Source organism: Scomber scombrus, chromosome 11, assembly GCF_963691925.1.
Source record: "Scomber scombrus chromosome 11, fScoSco1.1, whole genome shotgun sequence".
Taxonomy (NCBI): domain Eukaryota; kingdom Metazoa; phylum Chordata; class Actinopteri; order Scombriformes; family Scombridae; genus Scomber; species Scomber scombrus.
In genome coordinates, this window is record NC_084980.1 from 19,460,654 (window position 1) to 19,482,010 (window position 21,357).

The window sequence follows — 21,357 nt, forward strand, 5'->3', positions numbered from 1 at the left end:
TCCTCTCACAGGGATAAGATGATCTGCAGGATCCTTCTGCTCATCAGCCTGACGTCCTGTGTCTCTCATTAGTTTACAACTGTCATATCCATAAATATTATTAATAAAATACATTTTCAGCCTCACTAACAGATTTTATGACCTTCAGCTTTAATCTGAGAGTAATAGCATTGACAGAATTTATTAAAGGTTGTAAAAAAAAATTCCTTATTGCATATGAGGAAAGTGCTCTTCATTCAGTTATTGCTTATTATATCATGCATCACTTTTTCTATACTGCAGCATCTTTGAACTCTTTAGTTTTGCAGCCTCAGTTCTCAGTTTGTCTGCTCCTCACTTTCCCTCTCTGTCTCCTTAACAGGAACATTTGTAGTGTAAGTGAAACAGACCTCCTATCAGGCAGAGGGAAACCTGAACATCACACTGAATTGGATGTTTACAATCAAACCTGACATTTCCTTCACCTCACTTTACATCTTCTGTCAACTGTTCACTGATCTCAAAGCCCCAGTCCTGTATCGTGTACAGCAGAATGAGTGTCAGTGTGACAAAGATGCCCTCAGAGAAGGATGAATCAGACTTCATGTGTCCAGACTCAGGACTGAAGACTCAGGTCTAGTAGTGACAGATGCCTCCTCAATTGGTCATTGGTAAGATGATTGAATAAAACTCAGAATGTGGATGTGGACACAAACATCAGCAGGTTGAAATCCTAACAGCCCAGATTTTAAAAACAGAAGAGTTAAATGTTTAGATAACAGAATTTGTGGAATAGAAGTACGATTATTATTATTTTTCTGTCCTTTACAGCAGCTGTTGATCAGCCCAAACCTCAGAAACCTACTGTGAGACCACAGCCAGAGAGTCTTGGAACGATCGGCCTCTTCGCTGGACTGGGACTGACAGCGGTTGGGCTTGCTGTCTGTGCTGGACTCTATTTTGACTTCAGACTTTGTTCTAAACCTGATGTGAGAGATCATGTAATGAGTCAAAAAATATCAATGCAGTAGTATAGAAGTTGTGTTTCTCAGAGAACAAACTTCTGCCACTGCATCGTTTTACTTTCTACTTTTTATGCCCCTATACCCATGTTTCCTGTGTTTATTTATACCAAAATAAACAGCTTCTCAATTTTCACACCAACTGGTTTTCACTGCTGATGCCTCATGTACAGTGTCATTGTTGGTTGTCAGTAAGAGAGCATGCAGGGACATACTGGTGAAAGAGCATGTCATGTCTGCATTAACAGTGGTGGAAGAAGTAGATCCTTTACTGAAATAAAAATACCAATACAGTCATGAAAAATTACCCCATTACAAGTAAAAAACTTTTTTTTTTTTTTTAATCCTACTTAAGTAAACATACATACACATTGGCAGTAGAATGTACTTTAAGTGTTAATGTAAACATGCTCAATTCATCCCTCTGACTGATATATTATTATATATGACATCATTAGATTATTAATACTGAAGCATCAGTGTGTAAGCAGCATGTTACTGTTGTAGCTGCTGGAGGTGGAGCTACTTTCAACTACTTTTTATACAGTTAGGTAGTTTAGCCCAGTGTTTCCCAACCTAGGGGTCGGGCCCCTCCAAAAGGTCACCAGATATATCTAAGGAGTTGTGAGATGATTAATGTGAGCGGAAAGAAGAAAAAACAAAGTTCTGATACACAAATCAGTTTATAGTTTTAAACTTTTTCTCTAATCTTTTGATTTTTTGGTGAAATCTTATTTAAACAAAACCATGTGAGACGTTTAGAGGAAAAACTCACTGAAGCTTGTTATATTATCTTCATCTGAAAAGTAAAAGCTGGTAAATAAATGTAGTAGAGTAGAAAGTACAATATTTCCCTCTGAAATGTAGTGGGATGGAAGTATAAAATACTCTAGTAAAGTACATAAATATTGTACTAGTACAGTACTTGAGTAAATACCGTGTTACTTTCCCTCAGTATGAATGTATTTAGAGACAGAGTAAAGAATTGTCATTCTTGTTGCAGTGAACCAAATGATTCCCACAATCCTTAGAGCCGGAAGGAGGGCTCATACAGAGGAGGCTGGCGTTTCTTTTTAACACACCCCTCCCTTTTCTCAGCTCTGTTTTTTTTCCTCATTTGTGCACTTGTTCTTCCTGAGGCATCACCGCTGTCCCCTGCGTTTAGTGGGAGTTGTTGACAGCCATAATCTTACCTGTCCTTGCTCTTTTTGTTGTTGTTGCTGGGAATAAACCAACAAACTGTCACTTCTGGCTCTCGCCGTGCTGCTGCTTCATCTCAACACCAGGTGAGACAAAACTGTAAATGTTCATGTGTGTCGCTAAATGAAAGAGCAGAGGCGACAGACGTGTTGATAAACGACCGTGGGTGACGTGAATAGGGAAAGGTAAATGTCATAGAGCTTAACTAGCAGGGTGACGTTAAAACCGAGCAAATAAGGCTAAGTTTAAAACACGTCGCGCCCATAAAAACAGCGGAAAGCCTTTTTTTACTCGACGTGAGCTGCAAAACTTGACAGACAGTAACCTGCAGCCACTCCTGCCTCAGCTCTTGGTTTAACACCTGTTTGTTTTCTCCAGTGAAACTCCAAACACCTATCTATCTATCTGTCTGTTGATTTAATCCGACAGCTTTTGTTTTCAGTGAGAATGAATCCAGGTCAATAAACCCTGCACCTTGGCATTCCTCACATTCCCCGTCAGTCAGCTGGATAACACACAAAGTTAAATGTTTAAAACATGTTTTAATGGCTTGACAAACCGTCCTAAATAAGAAGGCATGGAGGATTGAGATTTTAACATCACGTCTTTTTTTATATATATAAGGGACCTAACCTTACATTTCCTGGCAGTCTGCCAGTTTAATGTCAGGTGATTGAATTTGAAAGATATGAACACTTGAACGTTTTAAAACTAGACTAACGTGAAAATATATTTGACAAAACATATTTAAAACCAGAAATGATTACATTGTATAAAATGCACATACTCTCTGCTCCAAACGTCACCATTTGGCAAGGTCAGCAACTTACCTGGGGCCCCCAACTAAAAGGGCCCCTAACAAGCTACAGATTTATTATGATGTTTAGATATGAAAAATGCTGAATTTCGTCAAGGCTGCTTTAGTACCTCCAGGGGCCCCTGGGACCTGAAGCTCACACCACCCCCAAACAACTTTTATTTTATTCTGATTGTATAACGCTGGATAACTCCATATTTCTTTTGGACATACTAGTGACTATAATTATCAACATCATGACAATGGGTCAAGCCTTGTGTCGTATTTCTGTAGAGCCTGACCAAAAAAAAGTCTGCTTTTTTTTCTCTCTCTCACCATTAAGGGCCCCTGGGCACTTGCCCAGATTGCCTGTATGGTAGATCCAGCCATCTTTATGTTACTATTCTAACTCATTGTGCCCCTAAATAACTTATGAAAAGCCTCTAAAGCACTTAAAAAACCTGTGTACTCCTATTTAGAGGAAAGCATTGTACTATTTAGGGGTGTGCCATAACTAAATATCAGTATAATGTTTAATATGATTTTTTTTAAAGTTTATTGTGATTAGAACCCGACTGATATATGATTCAGCCAATATTATCAACCATTATTGGCCTAACACAGATATATCGTTTGATATGCACCAATATGTTTTAAAGTTATATAGGTAGCATTTTATTTATATCTGATCCCTGTTGTTAATTTAAGTTAAATATATATGCACACGTTCTTTTTTTGTTGTTTTTTTTAAATAGTTTTATTCATTATTATTAAATTCCCAGTGAAGTTTACTGTTTCAGTGCAGTGTGTATTGTTCAACTGTAAAATTATCAAGTCTCCGTTACATATATTTGTCACAAGTGTTTGAAAACCAAGTTGAAGGGATTATTTCAAAAAATGTGGGCTTATGTTATATTATTCCATAAAAGGTTATTGGCTGATATATTGCAATTGGAATTTTTTAATCAGTATCAGCATCGGCCCCAAAAATCTAGTATCAGTTAGGACCTAATCGTGATAATGGCAGTACTCTGACTTGTTGATGTAATGATGCCATACTGTTAGGCAAAGCAGCTGTAAGCATAGCTGAAAGCGAAAGTAGTGAAAGTGCTATGAGCTTCAAAAGGAGAGCATCTAAAGTGTGTAGGTAGTTGGGATACAAAAGATCAGATCTACAACAAACTATGGTAATAATGTAAAAAGTGCAAAAAGACTGTCAGAACAAAAAAGGGCAATACAACAAACTTATTTCACCACTTCAAGCAGAAGCACCTGGTTGAGTGATAGGAGAGCCAAGAGTCCAGTGAAGACTACTTTGTCATATCGTTAAGAAAATCATTATCAAAGAAATATACGAAATATCATGATATTATTTCGGGCCATATTGCCCACCCCTACCATCCTCATTTACCAGACAGATAAATGTTACTGGTTATGCTGCAGATTCAGATTTTACTCAAGATATAACAAATGAAATATGACGCATTATTATTACTTAAACTATTTGGCATTATACAAGAATTAAATTCTCCACCTTCATCACAAGTAAAGTAAATTTAAGTATGTTGTGCTACTAATAATAACTCTCCTTGACTCTTTTTACTTTTAAATTTGAATCCAGGATTTTTACAGTCTTTGACTGTGTGGTGTTAATAGTTTTACTTGAGATGAAAGTTTTGAGTACTTCTTAAAAATGCCAATACCAACATTTGCTTAAAGAAAGGGTGAAAATAAAGCAAGGCAGAGTTTGTCTGCATGGGGCCCCCACAAATCACTAAATCCGTCACTATGTTGCTCAAACCTTGAAATGGCTGAAATGCCGAAAAATTGAAGTTAAAGTTGGAGTGGCGGTAAAGAATACAGGAACTAAAATTTAGCTGGAAGTGTTTATTCAAATGTATAAACTGAAAGAAGATGTCATGTAATCACTGACAGCAGCTGTGTAAATTGTTTATGAACAGTGGGAGTTTTTTATAGGGTTTGAAGTGTCAGTGAAAGTATTAAAATCTCAGTTGGGAGTGTAGTCACTGAAAGTCTTCTATCTTTGCTTGCTGTCACTGATGGATAAATTATGCTGAAGAACACCCTAAGCAATAAATAGCAAAAACTACTTCTGAAAGCAGGATTATGAGGGTTGATATCTGCATCTAATTTACACCACCAGACATATTTTTTCACAAGGACAGATGCAAAGACAAAGACATTGTTGTAAGAGCTTAAATCTTAAATCTTGTACAAAAAACGGATCACTAGTGTTAAGTTTTGTGTCAATTGAGAGACATTTTAAACATGTTTTTATACCCTTTTCTGTCTTAAAATTCAAAGCAATCATTTTTCATTATGGCTGCAACAACCAATCATGATCCTTTATTGATTAAGCTGCAAATTTTCTTGATCAACAGATAAATAGTTTGCTGGATGAAATGTCAGAAAATAGTGAAGAAATTGCTTGATTTGTCAACTTGAACACGAAGATTCTCATTTTATAATCATATGTGACAAAGAAACACAGCAAATATTTACATTCACAGTGAATTGTGAACCCTCCCTTTTGTATTTAAGATATATATTACCATTTGTACAGAAATAAAAGTAAACAATTGCTAACTGGAACAGTAGAAAACTTTATAGCATGCATATGAAACTGCTCACCAAAAATGTAAAATGTTTATGAAATGTAGGCAATAGCTTTAGTTATAGCTAATAGTTAGCTTTGTAGGTGATCAGGTCTCAAAAGATGAGGGAAAGACTCAGGCCGGCCAATCAGTAAAATGACTAATGTTTCCAGTTAGTACTTGATAGTCTCATATTCTTATTGTAAGGAAGTACTGGAGCTTAGCTGGAGCTCACACTGCTCACACTTACACATATTTTTCCTTTCTCTTAAATTGAGAGTTAAGAGTCGGACTCACCTGTTCACCAGTGACAGGCGCAGCACAACAATAAAGACAGGAGCCTGTATCTATCAGTTAATGAGTAAACCGTGTGTATGAAGGCATCATGGGAAGTGTAAGCAGACCTGTTGCTGTGAGGAGAGAACGCAGTACCGTCGTTTGATGTTTCTGCTTTTGACACATTAAACCTCTGTGATGATTTGAAACAAACTGCAGCCTGCAGGGTTTATCAGGAACAAGAACAACACGGGTCACCGGGTTCTTTGTCAGCTGTTTCGACTTCCTCGGGCTAACGGTGACAGTTTCATGGCTGTTAACCATCGATGGTCTGAAGAAGACTTTCAGCGACTCTCACTTGTTTTAGTCCTGTCATTACAGTGTTGCAATGTTAAGGCCCTGTGTCAGCCTAAGTGAAACTACTTTTAACAAGTCATTAGCAGTTCTTATGCCTCCATGCCGGCGACTGCCGTGATGACATTTTATATCTATATTATATAGGGTGGAAAGTCAACTTCACTCTGACGTCATAACGTTCTGTAAAAACACTTTTCTGGCCTTTATTCAACAACTCATGAACAAAAGGGGAGATTGTGAACATATTTAATATTTTTGGTCAGATACTGAATTGATGACACTAATCTTGGGCACCCACAATGAAACAGGTGATTTTATAGGTCATCTACGGGGTTGAAGACGTGTGTGAAGTGTCCACGTTTTAGTATGTGTAGCTTCTTTGCAGCAACATTCACATCTGAAGCTTCATCTACTGTCATGGCTACAACTTTGTTCTCAATCAGAATCAAACGTGAACACATACAAGGAAAATACACTTAATACAATTTATTAAATTTCTTCAAAGTCTTCACTACAAATATTATATGAGTCTGGACAAACATGGACGTAAACTGCGTCTTCTCTAATTGGTGGAGGCATATAACTGACAGGTGGTACTTCTAGTTTCCCCCGTCTTTTTCTCCTCTGTAGGATACTCGGCAGACTTGCTAGTCTTGTTTTGTCTATAGCTGGAAATGACCTGTATTTCATGCTGCTCTGTTTCCTTTCCGCCCTGTGTGGATGAATCATTTTAGGTGTGGCTGCCATTCTCAACAAGGGACTGAAGCATGAAATCCATCAACTGTTTTCAAACCGAAATTAAAACTCCTGCAGGCCTTCGTCTTTAATGTAACTTTTTTCCCCCTCAGGTGTGCAGAGATGTTTTTCTGATATATAGTTTTTCTTTTTTTAGGCATTTCTAGTCGTGTGTGTGTGTGTGTGTGTGTGTGTGTGTGTGTGTGTGTGTGTGTGTGTGTGTGTGTGTGTGTGTGTGTGTGTGTGTGTGTGTGTGTGTGTGTGTGTGTGTGTGTGTGTGTGTGTGTGTGTGTGTGTGTGTGTGTGTGTGTGTGTGTGTGTGTGTTGTTGGGGCTTTTACTCTTTATATGCAGAAAACGGCAGCTTGTGTCAAACAAGTGAGCCAGAGGTTAGCAGGAGAGCTAATGTATGACTGTGTCTTCACTCCTTTTAGTCAAACAGCAATGTGTATTTTAGGTGTGTCTGCCTTTGAACAATATTTGATACAATTAGAATAGGCGAGAGTAGCTAGAAAACAAATGGACTTTTTTTTAAGCTGTTGAGATGTTTATACCATCTGTCTCTGTAGGTTTAAATGTTACTTTGTATTTGCTCAGTATGATTTATGTAACCGCCTCAGTAAAGAGTTGTTTTTTCCTCCCTCTGTCTGATCTGTCACAAGCTTTGCTACTGCTGCATTTGAATTAGGACTCTCATTGACCCTCGAGGCTCCATTAGCATATACAAACACAAACATACAGTACAGACGCACATAGACACAGCCAGCAGGGTCACTTTGGGCCACTGCATTGAAACTGGGACACACACTGCTTTCTGTCAGAGTTGGCATCATTTTCACTCAGACTGTGACCCAAGAATATTAACTGCAAGTTATTTTCTGCATTTTCCTCTTTCATTTTTATCTACTGTTTTAACAGGATTTTTGTTGTTGTTCTTCTTGTGTTTTATTCTAGTGTCATGAGGAAACTGTGGTCGACATAACGTGGAAAACCAACAAAGCAAGGTTAGTCATCTCCTGTCACAGACTATGATTGGCTTTTGAGCTAATTTGAGAACCACAAAGAGCATTTTTCAACACCCCGCCCTGCAGAGTTGTGTATCTGAGAGTCAAGGGGAAAATGCTGAGTAGCTAAGAGCAGGACGATTCATTCCTCAAGTAACATCTTTTTAAAGTAGAAAAAAGGACATGTTGATCCATGTTTATGCAAACCTCTGCCACTATACCTGTGCCACTGTAATAATGCAATAATGCTCCGTGTTCTGCAGCACAGGTTTTCTGTTGTGTTTTTGCCTCAGAGCTGGTCTTACTTGAGCTATGCTGCTGCACTTTGACAAACCAGTTCCCTTTCCACAGGGCTAGATTTGTTTTGCAACAGCAATGTTGTTTATATTCATCACCGTGAAATGTTTTCTCCTCTTATAGTTTTTTTTTTCCTTCGTAGGTAGTCTGTCCGTTTGAGAGCTGGTGATTCAGCAAAGTGGGAGCAAAGGGCTTTCAGTAACAATATAAAGGTACATTCATTTGTTTTTCCTGATGAATAATAATCTATTAATCCCTGCAATCTCCAAAGACAGTCATTTATTTATTGACTTCCAGTAGAATAGTACTGATCATATTGGCTTATCTACGGCTTTATTTCAGTGTAATGCGATCATCACAGATCATGAAAGGGCCAACAAATCCAGCACAGTGTCCATCACTTGTTCTCACTTTATCAACAACGTTTCCGACATCAGACCTGACACAGTGTTTGTTTCTCTGTGTGTTTCTCTCTTTAACTCTCAGCTCTGGGAAGAGTGTTTCTCCCCCTGCCACCCTATGGCATCCCAGGTTGCTCCCCTAGTCCAGGCATGACTGTCACCCCCAAAAACAAAGCACTCAGACTGATTTGTCCTCTACCAACGACAGAAGCCCCAGGTTGGTGAACACATATTGTGATGTACCTGTATGTTTGTATGGCTGCATTCACAGTGTACAGTGCAAATAAGAGTGTCCTAAATTACATTTTCCTAATGCTTGACAGAGATTGTTTTCCAAACCAGAGTGCACAGCTGAAATACCAAGTCACTTTTTTCCCCATGTTTCATTCTAGGCATGTGATTCTGAGTCATGCAACAATTATTTATTTTTACTGGCATTTTTTCCTTTTAATTTGGTTGTGTTTTGCTTGGTTAGATGAGATAAGATCAATCATCTACAATAAATGGGATGTAAGCACAGATCTTTTGAATTTAGCAACCGCGTTTGTGTGCTTGCAATCATGTTTTCATGCTGACATCACTCGGTAATTTACCTGTTGAGTCTTATCTCATCACATACCAACCAGATCCGGTCCGGTGCAGATGGATGAGATCGAGGGCCTGCGGTTGAGGCCCTTCTCTGAGGACTCTGTGTCGCTTGCTGAGTCCGTCAACCTTGAAGGTCAGCCAGTCACTGTCAGCTGGAATGGAGAGCTGCTGAAAGCTCTTCGTGCCTTTGTCACAACAGCATGATCTCACTGTTAAAAATAGCTTCTGTAAACTTTGACGTACAGAAGTTTAACTTGGATGGCCGAGTCTATATTTATTTATGTTGCACAAGAAGTATGTCGTAATTGTGATGATGTACAAAGAAATTATTTTGATAGAACAGCCCAAACAACTTGAAAAAAAAGATAGAATGATAATTAATTGTTGTTGATGATATAAAGAAAACTCAAATAATAATAGAAATAATCAGCCCATTATTGACAGAAATATGATTAAATAAACACCACTAAGAGATACAATAGTTCTCATAAGTGTCCTTTATGGAAGTATCAAAGCTCAATGTGTAAATCTTCAGATGCATTATAGTAATGACATCTACAGTTAAAAGCACCTACATTAGTCTGTCAATTTTATATAAATTTTCCATCCATTTTTTGAGCAATGAATCAGTTTGACATGACTAAAACCTGGCGCCATGTAAAAGAACATTTTCTGCCACAAAAGTAAGACTGCCCTACAAAAAATAACCCTACACATGATTAGTAATGAATCACTGAAATATATACTCATATGGCCACAAAAAGCATTGTTGTTGTGTGACTGTCTGTGTGTCATCCAGATGCCCATTATGCTCAGCTGCGAGAAGAGCTAGAGTCTGACGCGCATAACCTGGAGGCGGAGTCCTGGAGCGTCGCCGTGGACCACAACTACTCGAAGGCTCTGTCCAAAGAGGCTGTTAAAAGACAAGATGTCATTTATGGTAGGCTTAACCAGTTGAGTTAAAGCTTCAGTGTCTCAACTTGTCTTAAATGTTTAGTTTGCAATAGCTGGATATTTAGCCGCCCAAAAATCCAAACAAGATTGAATTGTATTTTCAGTGTGGGTAAATCCTCTCATGTAGTGTGCTTACATGGAGACAGATGATTCTCTGTTCAATCACCAGCTGATCACACATAGCAGAGTATTTAGTAATTGCCCAGTTAAAGCAGAGACGACAGTACTTGTAATTACAGTGATGATAGATGCTTTCTTTAACTCAGAGAGCCTCTGATGGTTAACGCTCCTACTGTAACAGTTTAATGACAACACATGAGAATACATTTTTGTATCCGTGGGAAGCCTTAGGGCGATGGACTAGTTTTATTTACTTGCATAATTTTATTTGCCTTTGCATGTTGGAATCGGCAGTAGTTCTTTTTGTGCTGCCAAATAAAGCAGCCTCACCGGTTCCCCTGTCGTTGTTAAAGAAGTAGAGTGTACAGATGCTTTTAACATTGTGCCCCTCAGGTGTAGTGATCATGAAATCCCTCTTTGTTACTTTCCTAGAGTTGATCCAGACGGAGATGAACCATGTACGCACCTTAAAAATCCTTCTCTTCGTCTACATGCACAAGCTGAAGCAGTCTCTACTGATAGAGGAAGCCAAACTGGAGCGGCTCTATCCTGTAGTGGATGCCCTGCTCACTCTCCATCAGCACTTCCTTAACTGCCTCAAACTACGGCAGGACCAAAGCCAGGAGGAAGGAAGCCCAAACAGCTACCAGATTTTACAGTTGGGGGATATTCTCATCTCTCAGGTAGGGTGGAATATATTTTAAAGTGGTTTTAAGGTAGATCGCATGTAAATCAATTCAATCAGTCCATCAAGTTGATCCTCCTAAGTTATTACCTGCCAGAGTGGATGGTTAATGGTGGGTATTTAGCCCAAAAAAAGCCAAAAGTTTTCTCTTGTCTCCAGTTTGGTCTGTAAATGTGCAAAGTTGCAGATTACACCCTTTTAAAGAAAGTTCATCCTTCTCACCTTCATGTAGTGATGCCATTAAAGTTTGTATGTCAGTTAACAGAAAACAGAGTTAAGAAGTTCTCCAAAAGATAAATATTTGCAAGATTCCCAAAAACACTGTGTTTCTGGCATTATTCACATCATTAGACATCATAACTAAACCTGTTTGGCTCTAAAGCATATACACTTCCATGTGCTTGCACATCACGTGTCCACTGTCTACAGAATGTGTATTTAAAGCTCTTACAAAAAGCTGTGTTTACATTCCTACACAAACCTGTACATCAAACAGTCTGACATGTAACTGTGTGAACTGTGCACATAACAACTCAATTCAGCTGTCGAGAAAATACGTATGTTACAAAATGTCCATTTTTGGGTCCATTAAAATCATTTATTTCATTAAAAAAATTAGATGCTTGTCAAACTGGGTATATATTTAAGATTTCAGGAATGTTGCTACAATTGCTCCCAGCTGTTTTGTGCTACAGTAAAATATTCAACACTGACAGTGTTAATATTATGACTGGAAAACACAAATACAAGAACAAGTTTGAGGTTTTGATTACCACTTATCTGAAATAGTTACACCTCGCTCTGTATCAGCATCACTTCTCTCCACCCTTTTCACTCTCTCTCTGCACGTGCTGAGTGATTGTACAGATGTCCACAGGAATGGATGGTATGTCTGAAATGTAAGACTGTAACATTATAAGGGACTACAGATGGGTGTTTGCTCCAACTGCCCAGGAATGATGCTTCGTCACACACATAACTTTCTCAGAGAAGCGTTTTTACCTCTTTTGTCAGTAATTTTTCTGAATGAGGACTCATAATTGCAAGTTAAAGGAGGGTAAAATGTAAGTGCATAAATTTAAGTGCTCATGTTTTTGCCATAAGTTAGTGTCAGTTCACTTGTAGTGTTTGAAAAATTACACATTTAATCTAATGATTTAACTATGGGAGGCCTTAAATTAAAGCAAACTTGCCACTTTTAGGTTGGTTAATATTATATGGATAAAATTATTATAATGATGAGAAGATCCTACAGTAATGTACTGCGTGCAAATTAATTTCCATTCAATTTTTAAGCCATGATTAAATTATTTTGAATAATTTGTTAAGTCTGTGCGATTACCTGATATTATTGTCCCTAAATGTGGATCATGAAGCCATGACGTAACGGATTGTGCCCTTGTGTGTTTTCCAAAACCTGTGAAAAAAAAATTAAAAATAAAATGGCGTTGATATTTACGGTCAGGAGTTGGTTGTAACTTCAATTTAAGTCTGTTTCTATTATATTGTAGCCTTTTATGAAAACATAATTTGGATGGTTTTGTGCTTTTTTTTGTTACTTGTGACAGTTTTCAGGTGGGCTGGGAGAAAGGATGAAGGACTGGTACGGTGTTTTCTGCAGCAATCACAGCGAGTCCATCAGCTCCTACAAAGAGCAGCTGCAGAACAATAAGAAGCTGCAGAACCTCATTAGGGTAAGTTATCCACACTCCACACTCCACACCACAGTGAGTTAGTTGGTGCTGTGCATGTCTGAGAAATCAATGCCAGTATCCAATAAACAGACCTTTTCACAAACATTTTTTCTTTGTTTTCCAACAGAAAATAGGTCAGCTGCCACTTGTGAGACGGTTGGGGATCCCCGAGTGTTTTCTGTTAGTGACACAACGCATCACAAAATATCCCGTCCTGGTGGAACGAATCATTCAGAACACTGAAGGTAAAATCTTACCACTGCTTGCGTTCCTGCATTGCCATAAGTTGTTATAATTGTTATGGTCTCTGCTCAGCCATTAATAGATATTTAACAAACTGAAATTACTGAAATCTATTTGTTTGTCTAGTTGATTAATATTTCATTCTCTTTACAGCTGACACAGAGGAGCACAAGTCTCTGGTACAAGGTTTAGCGCTGATCAAAGACACCATCTGCCAGGTGAACGATCAGGTCCGTGAATATGAGAAATTGGCTCGCCTGAGAGAGATCTGCCTGCGTCTAGAGCCGAAGTCTCAGGGCCGGCTGAAGGATGGCCGGCAGTTCCGCAGGGAGGATCTCGTTCAGTGCAACAGAACGCTGCTGTTTGAAGGCACCGTCACCTGGAAGACGTCTGGTAGACAAAAAGGTCAGTGCAATCATTTTGAAACATCGTCAGAGCTGGTGAGATGTTTTCTCCTGCTCTCAGCATAGTTAAAACTGGTATTTGCTCAGTTGTATGTATGATTGTAAAGTGGTTAGGTAGATATTCCTACTTTAAGAACCAGGCATTAATAAAAAAGAAAACCTTTGTAAACCACATTGATTAGACCAAATCAGTGTCTCAAAAAGTCCATATTTAGTGTTTTTTTTGCACTGCAGTACATAGAAAAACAATCATCCAGGAAAACACATTTTAATCTGAGCTAAAGAATCTCCTCCACAGCTTGGCTGATTTATAGTGTTTTGTTGCTGACTAAACACATTTTTATCTCCTTGTGTGCAACAGATGATCATTTTATTCTACTTACTTTTATTACAGTTTTATTACAGGGTGCGAAGCCAGATCGGTACGTAGTTAATAACTCTGCATATTAACTTTGTGCTGCTGTTGCATTCCTGCTCATGTGACTGCATTCAGTTCATACTTCAGCTGTGTCGGATGTGTTTTATAGAAATGTTAATACTGTTGATCCGTCCTAGTCAGATTGCCATTGTGATATGTAGATTCTTTAAATTAGATATCTGGACTTGGATTAAATACATTTATACAAATTACATTTAAAAGATTACACTTGCTCACCAAAGTCATAATTATAAATAAAAACCTGAAGACCAAAAGCAGTAAAGTTTTGGGCTGACATGAACCATCATAACTGCTCTGATGTCTAACATTCCGATCCAAAATTCTTCCTTGATATTCAGTTTGTTTGAGATCTGCAACTTTTTGGCATTTTTTAACATGTCACAGAGCATAATTGGAGCTTTTCCTTTAATTTGTCACCTATCTGTGCATGACACAAAGCTTCTGCACACCTCCATCTATCCTTTCAAATAACTGTAAAGGTCCTAATGGGGTCACCAGAGGTCAAATTGAAACGTGTGCGCACTAGTCTGATTCTGACGAGCAGATTATAGTAGTATCATAGGGATAACATGTACATGTCTCCTTTTGTGTTTTTAATGAGAGGTTCAACTTCAGGGCAGTCTGCTTTTGTGAAAGCAGAAGCATTCAGAGAACCATTACAGCAGCATATTTTTAGGTCATTACTTATGAGTTGAAGATGAAGTAAAAAAACATCAAGTACTTGTGTTCATGTGATGCTGAGCAGCATAAATCTCCCCTTGCAGATGTCCATGCTGTGCTGCTGTCAGACGTGCTCCTCCTGTTACAAGAGAAAGACCAGAAGCTTATGTTTGCTGCTGTGGTGAGTTTGGCCCAAACATTAACAACTCATGTCTGTTGGAAGATGGAGAGAATATTATAGAAAACTCAGCTTAAGGTTTTTACAAAATGTTTTACTCTTTGGTCCAGTTTTTCTACATTAACAGAATCAACGTTAAAACTAAAACAGATACTTAAAAGATTACCTTCAAGTTATTTAATGATGTTTTTTAGCTCCCTGGTGCACCGTGATGCCCCAAAGATGAAGGTTTCTTTGTTGTTAATAATCTCTCAGTCTTGCATGATATGACGTAATGATCTCCTGCTTTATTATTATGGTGCAGGATAACAAACCACCAGTGATCTCCCTTCAAAGACTGATAGTTAGGGAAGTGGCCCATGAGGACAAAGCTATGTTCCTCATCTGTGCGTGCACCACAACTATGCCAGAGATGTACGAGATCCACACCGGCTCCAGAGAGGAATGTATGTCCTTGATGGCCCTCATACGAGACGCGGTTAACAGGTAACCTGAAGACTGCTAGAAAGAGAACAAAATCAGTTTATTTATTGGGCAACTGGGTATTTTTTGGCTTTAGTAGGACTCGATGAGTGTTTGATAGAAGCAAAGCCAGTTAGCTTATGAAATATGTTGTGTGTAGACATCTTTGATATTTATTTTTCTGTGTGGGTCAAACCACAAGAAAGAAAACATTCTTATATGGAGATTTCAGATTTATAAGAAAAACTTGAATGACTGATCAGACATTTAAAAAGAAGAGTATTTCTTTAATCATTTACGCAAAAGACAATATTGAGTAAGCTGTGTCTGTGGTCCAGCTGTCCAGAAGAGGAGGAGGAGCTGTACAGTGAACAGACTGCCAGACTGCAGGGGTATCAAGGTAAGACTGCAGCCTCTAATGCATCAAACAGCAGCACAGAATCAGGTGGTCAGTTTATCAAGTCACGTTTTGTTCAGGCATTTCCTTTTTAAAAGATGTATGTAGTCACTGGACGATATTGGTGGTGAAGTGATGACAGTGACACACACTTTAAATCAATGTGTCAACAGTCCACTTGTTAACCTGTTTCATACTGAATATACTTACAATCAAATGCAGGCGGTTTCATACTGAGTTAAACTTAAGGACCTCGAAGTCTTATGAAAGAGGCTTCCGTCATTTATACACGAAACAGTTTTGTTGTCTGGTTTGGTATTTTTTATGGCTAAAGATAAATGTTAGTTTGGATTCAATCTGATCATGTTTTATTGGGTGGATTTTGATGAATGCCAGTGCAAGATGTTTCAGCGGAGAAATTTGGAAACATTACAAAGGAAACGATGTCGGGATTTTGAAGAATGAGCTGCACGAATTTATTCCGGTATGTAGAGCGGGAATTACTGGAAATGCTCAGTGAATGTGCCCTAAGTTAAAAGTTTATTTGAAGCTTATTGAAGTATCAGAAGTACATCAATTTATTGGAGTTTTGGAGCCACAATGTATATATTTATCCAACCAGTGCTGCAAGGAGGGAGAGACGGTGCTGGAACTATCCGGTCTTCTTCATAATCTTTTTTAAAATTATTATTTCTTTATGTATTTCCACATCATTTAGTAACAAACCTGTTGTTTGTCTTTGTGTGTACAGATCTTCTTAAGGAGAAGGATGACCATATAAAGCAAAGCCTCACAGAGAAGCTGCAGATCTTTGTTTCACTTTATGGGGAAGGGCCAGGGCAGGAAACTGCTCCCAGGGGGCTGCTGCTCCGAGGAGATGCCACTGACCTCCAGCAGGGGGCGACACTGCTCAAAGGAGCCATCGATGAGGGTAGGAGCTGAACCAACAGCAGCTTCAGTCATTTTTTCTTGAATATGATTAATAATGCAGTCTTATCATGTCAAATTTTGATTCTGAAGAAATACAAGTAAAAGTGAAATATACTCAGCTCTGTTTTCCCCTCCAGCCAAGTCATGACTCACATTACTCTGATAATGTCTGTGTAGGATTAAGTAGTTGTTTTTTTTCTTTTCCTTTCATCTGCAGTGGAAAACCTGCAAAACCTGCTGCTCTTAAGAATAAGAGACCCACGCCCTTCTCTGAATGATAATAAGACACAGGGGGAGATGCTTAGGAGAGCTGAGACATTTGGCGTCGCTGACAATAACTTCACAGCAACCACCATGAAAAGTATAGTGGATCATATTCTTTCTTTACTTATAAGCCATGAAGCTAACATAGTTGCTACATTCCCTCATTTTATTATTAATTGTGTAACATTATCCACTTATTTTACACATATTTTCAGGTGTGTAGACTTTGAAATTTCTGGAATGTCCTGGCATTTTAAGACATGCACACTTGTTGAATTTCACAAAATGTTCATTAAAACTCTATTTTTACAGTTTAATTGCGCTACTTTCCCTCACAACAAGCACAACCAGACTGCTAAATACTAACAGAAATCAATCTCCATCTTGCTGTGTGTACCTGTACAGCGCCGTGTGATTGTCTAAATATTATTACCAGTAAAAATCACTTGTATTGGAAGTGTTTACTGATTTTTGAAGTGTGTGATTTTACTTCCTCAGATGGAGATGCAGCTGAGAGGCTCGGTGGCAGCGAGGGCAGCTCAGTGTATGGCGGTCCCAACACTAATGATCCTCAGCTCCTGGAAATGCACTACTCTGAGAGCCAGGAGCAGTCTGTGAGTGAGACAAAGATCTAAAGCTCACTTCAGTCTGGTAAATAAAAAATATGAAGTATTTACATCGCTTGTGCTGTTTCACTTCAAGGCTGATGAAGACAAAGAGATGCCAAACTGCAATCCAACATCTGCATACGTCCCTGAGGCAGAGGTAACACTTCTAAAAATGAATTGTTTGCGTTTTCCATCTGTGTTCAATCATACAGAAATATTCAAATCTGCCTCTGCAATTCTTTTGGTTTGCATTGTTATTGTTGTCTGCAGGTGTGTGACAGGGTGATACTACTCGCACAGAGGCTGTACAGCTTACAAGTAAGACACCATAAACTGCTCTGAAATCTGTATTAAAGCAGTATGTTTCCCAATAGTTTACATGGTTGTGTGTTTGAGATGGTCATGGTCAAATATTTTAGTTTCACTCTGAACTTGCAGGCCATCATCGCCCAGCAGGACAGCCAGATTGAGCTGCACCGCACTTTTCAGTTAAAAAGCAAGCCGGCCCGTCCGCACAGCAACGTGCTGTTCGAACAGGAGAAGCAGCGCAACCTGGAGAAGCAAAAGGAGGAGCTCGCCAACTTGCACAAGCTGCAGGCCCAGCACCGTGAAGAGCAGCAGCGATGGGAGAAGGAGAGGGACCGGCAGAGCATCCAGATCGAGCGCCTGGAGGCTCAGCTGAAAGAGAGGGAGGAGGAATGCAGGAAATGGGAGGAGAGGCTCAATGAGGAAAAGGCAGAGCTGGGGAGGCAGCAGGAAACCTACCAGCAGAACCTGGAGCGGCTGAGGGAGTCCACAAAATTGGTGGCGAAGGAAGGCGAACGCCAGTCTCAGGAGAAGGAGCGTCTAGAACAGCAGCAGGAGAAGATAAAGAAGTACATGAGCCACATTAGCCAGGCACAAGCCAACTACGACGACCCCACACATGTGAGAAAAGAGCTAAGATATTTATCAGTATTATTTCCATTATTATTGTGTTTTTATTTTTAGATTTCTACATCTTTTTCCATCACAAATTATAATCTAATCTGGGAGTGTTGTCAACAGTTTCATACAACGAAACAAGATGATCAGAAGTAACTTGGTCTTGAGCCTTGATTTCATCGTGATGTCATCTTTTGATGAGGAACTGGATTATAGTGTTTAACTTACAGTGTATTTTAAACAACTCTAAGACAAATGTGGGAAAATCAAAGAATATATACAGAGAGAGAACTCTCATAATATACTTAATCTGAAAGATTCAAGAGTCACTAGAGTCAGTATTCATTTTCACAGGTAGAAGTCAAAGATGATATCAGTTTATTTTAACTCCCTGAATCAACAGAGTTTGAATTTTAAGTATTATACTGTTTGATCCACGTGTACAGGCTGCAGACATTGAGAGCAATTTGATGCAAATATTCTTGAATGAACATACTCACTTATTTCAATTAATATAAAACTGAATCTAAAACTTGTTCATACTCATTTTATGATAATAATTATTATTATGTGTGTATGTATGTCTCTCCAGTACCCAGGTCTCTCCAGTTACCAGTCGTTCAGGGGAAGCATCATTAACGGAGGTCGGACTCTGACTCCAAAGACCCTGGCCTTGCCCAGCATCCAGTCTGCTCTCGAAGAAACTCCTCCAAAGGTTCCACCGCGCAAGGAGAGCATCAGCCCCCTGCCAGCCAAGCCTGAGCTACCCCTCCACCTCATCAGCACAACCAACCAGGACTACAAACCTTCACCCGTGCAGCAGAAGATCCCCACAAAGCTGGCCACTCTGTCTAAGGGCAAGGAGAAGGTCAAAACAAAGGGGTCACACCAGAGAACACACAGCGCAGGTCAGGACACAGACCTGTTAACACTGGATCTGCATTTTCCAATACATCAGTTTAAGTTAGGGTTAAAAGTCTTTTTGGGTGCACGTGGATATATATTTGAGTAAATATTTTTCATCAGCAGCAGGGCAGCTGTTAGCACCACATTTGGCAAATAATTTCATGCAATTTCACAACTTCTTTAGCTTCTAAAACAGAATATGAGCCCCCGATATTGACCAAAGCCCATCTATCTGCATCCAGCCTCTATAGACGTGAACCAGGTGCTGCCCATCCGAGTGACGGGGAAAGAAGGAGGCAGTCTGCGAGCCACAAGGACCGCCAGTCCTAAAAGAATCTACCATTCAGGTGCAGACAGTTGGCCGTGAAGGCATCACATGTGATTTAAAATGATGATATTCCACCTTAAATATTTGTTTTAAAGGAGTGTCACACTGTTACACCTGCAGACTTTTAAGGTGGCTGGAAAGGTTCGTACTCTACAGCAGACGTGGTTACCAAATTATTTTCTGCCAGTTGATTAATTGATTAATATGTGCAGCTTTAGTATGTACAAATGTACTTGCAGATACATTTTAAACACTTAACAGAGTACACGGATGGGAAGATCATTATAACTTTCTCCTCTGTGAGCCAGTAAACCTCAGTATCAGCATAGTTTTAAAAAAATCGAAGCAGATGATTTATTATCATCAAGTTGCTATAATTTGGTGTACTCCCCTGTTGTGCCACTTTAATTAGATTTTTTTTCCATTCCCGCTCCAGATGCCTTCAAGCCACCAGGATCTGCCCACAGTGTGAAAACGTCTCAGTCCTTCAGCATACACAAAAGGAGCAACAGCGACGCTCCGCCACCTCCACCGCCTCCATTTCCCAAAGAAATTCTCAAAACAGGAAAAGAGAAGGTAATATTTCTTTAAAGTCAAACACCTTGTCCAGAATAAAGACTTACATGGACACACACACAAGGACAGACTGATGGAGCTGTTAGAAGACTTTGACGTCATGTTGTCCGTGTGTGTCCAGCATGAAGACGCCACTCACTTTAACTAAACTTTATCACGGGAAAGAAAGAAACCAGCTGAATCTGCTGAACTGAAAAAAAGAAGCAAAGAAATGATGTACATTTTTATATTATGATGGTGATTTTTTTTTTTTTTTTTTAAAGCACAAAGCTGGACCCATTTGCACAGTGGAGAAAATGACTAAAGATTTTAAAGAATTGTTGCTCGTGCCTTGCCAAATACTTTTGTTTTTAGAGGTTCTCAATCATTTTTTATTTTTAATGAAAGTAGGTTGTAACCATTAACCGCTCTCTGTCTTAACTCTGGAGCTTTCTCTCTAATATTTTAACGAATGATGAACAGCTTGAGGAAGCCTTTAGAGTTGAGATGCTGAAATGTCGAGCATCATTTTATCACAAATAACACTGAAATTTATACTGTGGACCTGCTAATGTAATTATTATCAAATCATACAGTAGTATTTTATGTTGGAGACACTAGAGTTAGTTGTTAAACTTGTTCCTTGTAAAAACTTCCTCACATAAAACAATGAACACTTCCTGTTTTGCTCTAGTCTGCTAACATGACACGATATCAATGCTCAACAAAAGAATTGTTTTAATGTGTACACAGACTGTTTGAATCATTTACAACAATGCAACACATCAGTTCCTTCATGTAAAACATCTGCTGAGCTCCCAAACTCCGGCTGATGAGTTATGGAATAAAAATATTTTACAGCTCTGAGTTTCCTTTGTGGTCACTTTGGCTGAAGAAAACCTGAAGTGTGGTTTAAGTTTTTCTCTTTGTGTGTGGCTTTACTTACTGGTATTCTCCTTTTATCTCCTGTTTTATACAGATGGCGGTTAAGTGAGACTATCTTTGCTAAAGTGACAGTTACATGTTAACGGTAGCACAGCAGTAACACAAGAAGATTCATAAGCGTAGAAGACAAGCATGTTTTGCTGATCATAACAGACCAAGTGAGGCTGAAACAGCAAAAAAACCCTTACTGTGTTCACTTAAACATGGCTTCATTGTGTGTTTATACAGTATATTCATCTTTTCTTCAAACATTACTTAGTCTGGTTTTAAACAGCAGCACCAGAATGATCGTATCTGTAAGTTGTTTTTGAAAAAACTGGTGATAAAATTGGATGTTCTTCTGGCCTTCCACGCTAGATTTTGTGAAAGGACAAAGTCACCGTTTTTCAAGT

General features: G+C 38.9%; 1 protein-coding gene across 1 annotated transcript; it reads left to right on the forward strand.

Moving 5' to 3' along the window:
- The first annotated feature begins 2,141 nt into the window (after positions 1-2,141).
- arhgef18a (rho/rac guanine nucleotide exchange factor (GEF) 18a) lies at positions 2,142-20,843 on the forward strand. The gene is made up of 22 exons (XM_062429440.1): positions 2,142-2,287; positions 7,934-7,983; positions 8,423-8,492; positions 8,767-8,898; positions 9,308-9,402; positions 10,069-10,209; positions 10,776-11,026; positions 12,597-12,722; positions 12,850-12,967; positions 13,119-13,370; positions 14,573-14,649; positions 14,951-15,132; positions 15,447-15,508; positions 16,257-16,436; positions 16,653-16,796; positions 17,198-17,313; positions 17,402-17,464; positions 17,578-17,625; positions 17,746-18,234; positions 18,824-19,139; positions 19,380-19,484; positions 19,902-20,843. The coding sequence occupies exons 5-22, from the start codon at positions 9,324-9,326 to the stop codon at positions 20,054-20,056; spliced, it is 2,904 nt and encodes a 967-aa protein (XP_062285424.1). The 5' UTR covers positions 2,142-2,287; positions 7,934-7,983; positions 8,423-8,492; positions 8,767-8,898; positions 9,308-9,323; the 3' UTR covers positions 20,057-20,843.
- Positions 20,844-21,357: the final 514 nt, after the last annotated feature.

Excerpts from the sequence above, each read along its gene's own strand:
- arhgef18a (XM_062429440.1), top strand. The coding sequence starts at position 9,324 with ATGGATGAGATCGAGGGCCTGCGGTTGAGGCCCTTCTCTGAGGACTCT. Across the intron at positions 16,797-17,197 it reads CACAGCAACCACCATGAAAA|ATGGAGATGCAGCTGAGAGG; the intron begins GTATAGTGGATC and ends TTACTTCCTCAG. Across the intron at positions 17,314-17,401 it reads CTGAGAGCCAGGAGCAGTCT|GCTGATGAAGACAAAGAGAT; the intron begins GTGAGTGAGACA and ends TTTCACTTCAAG.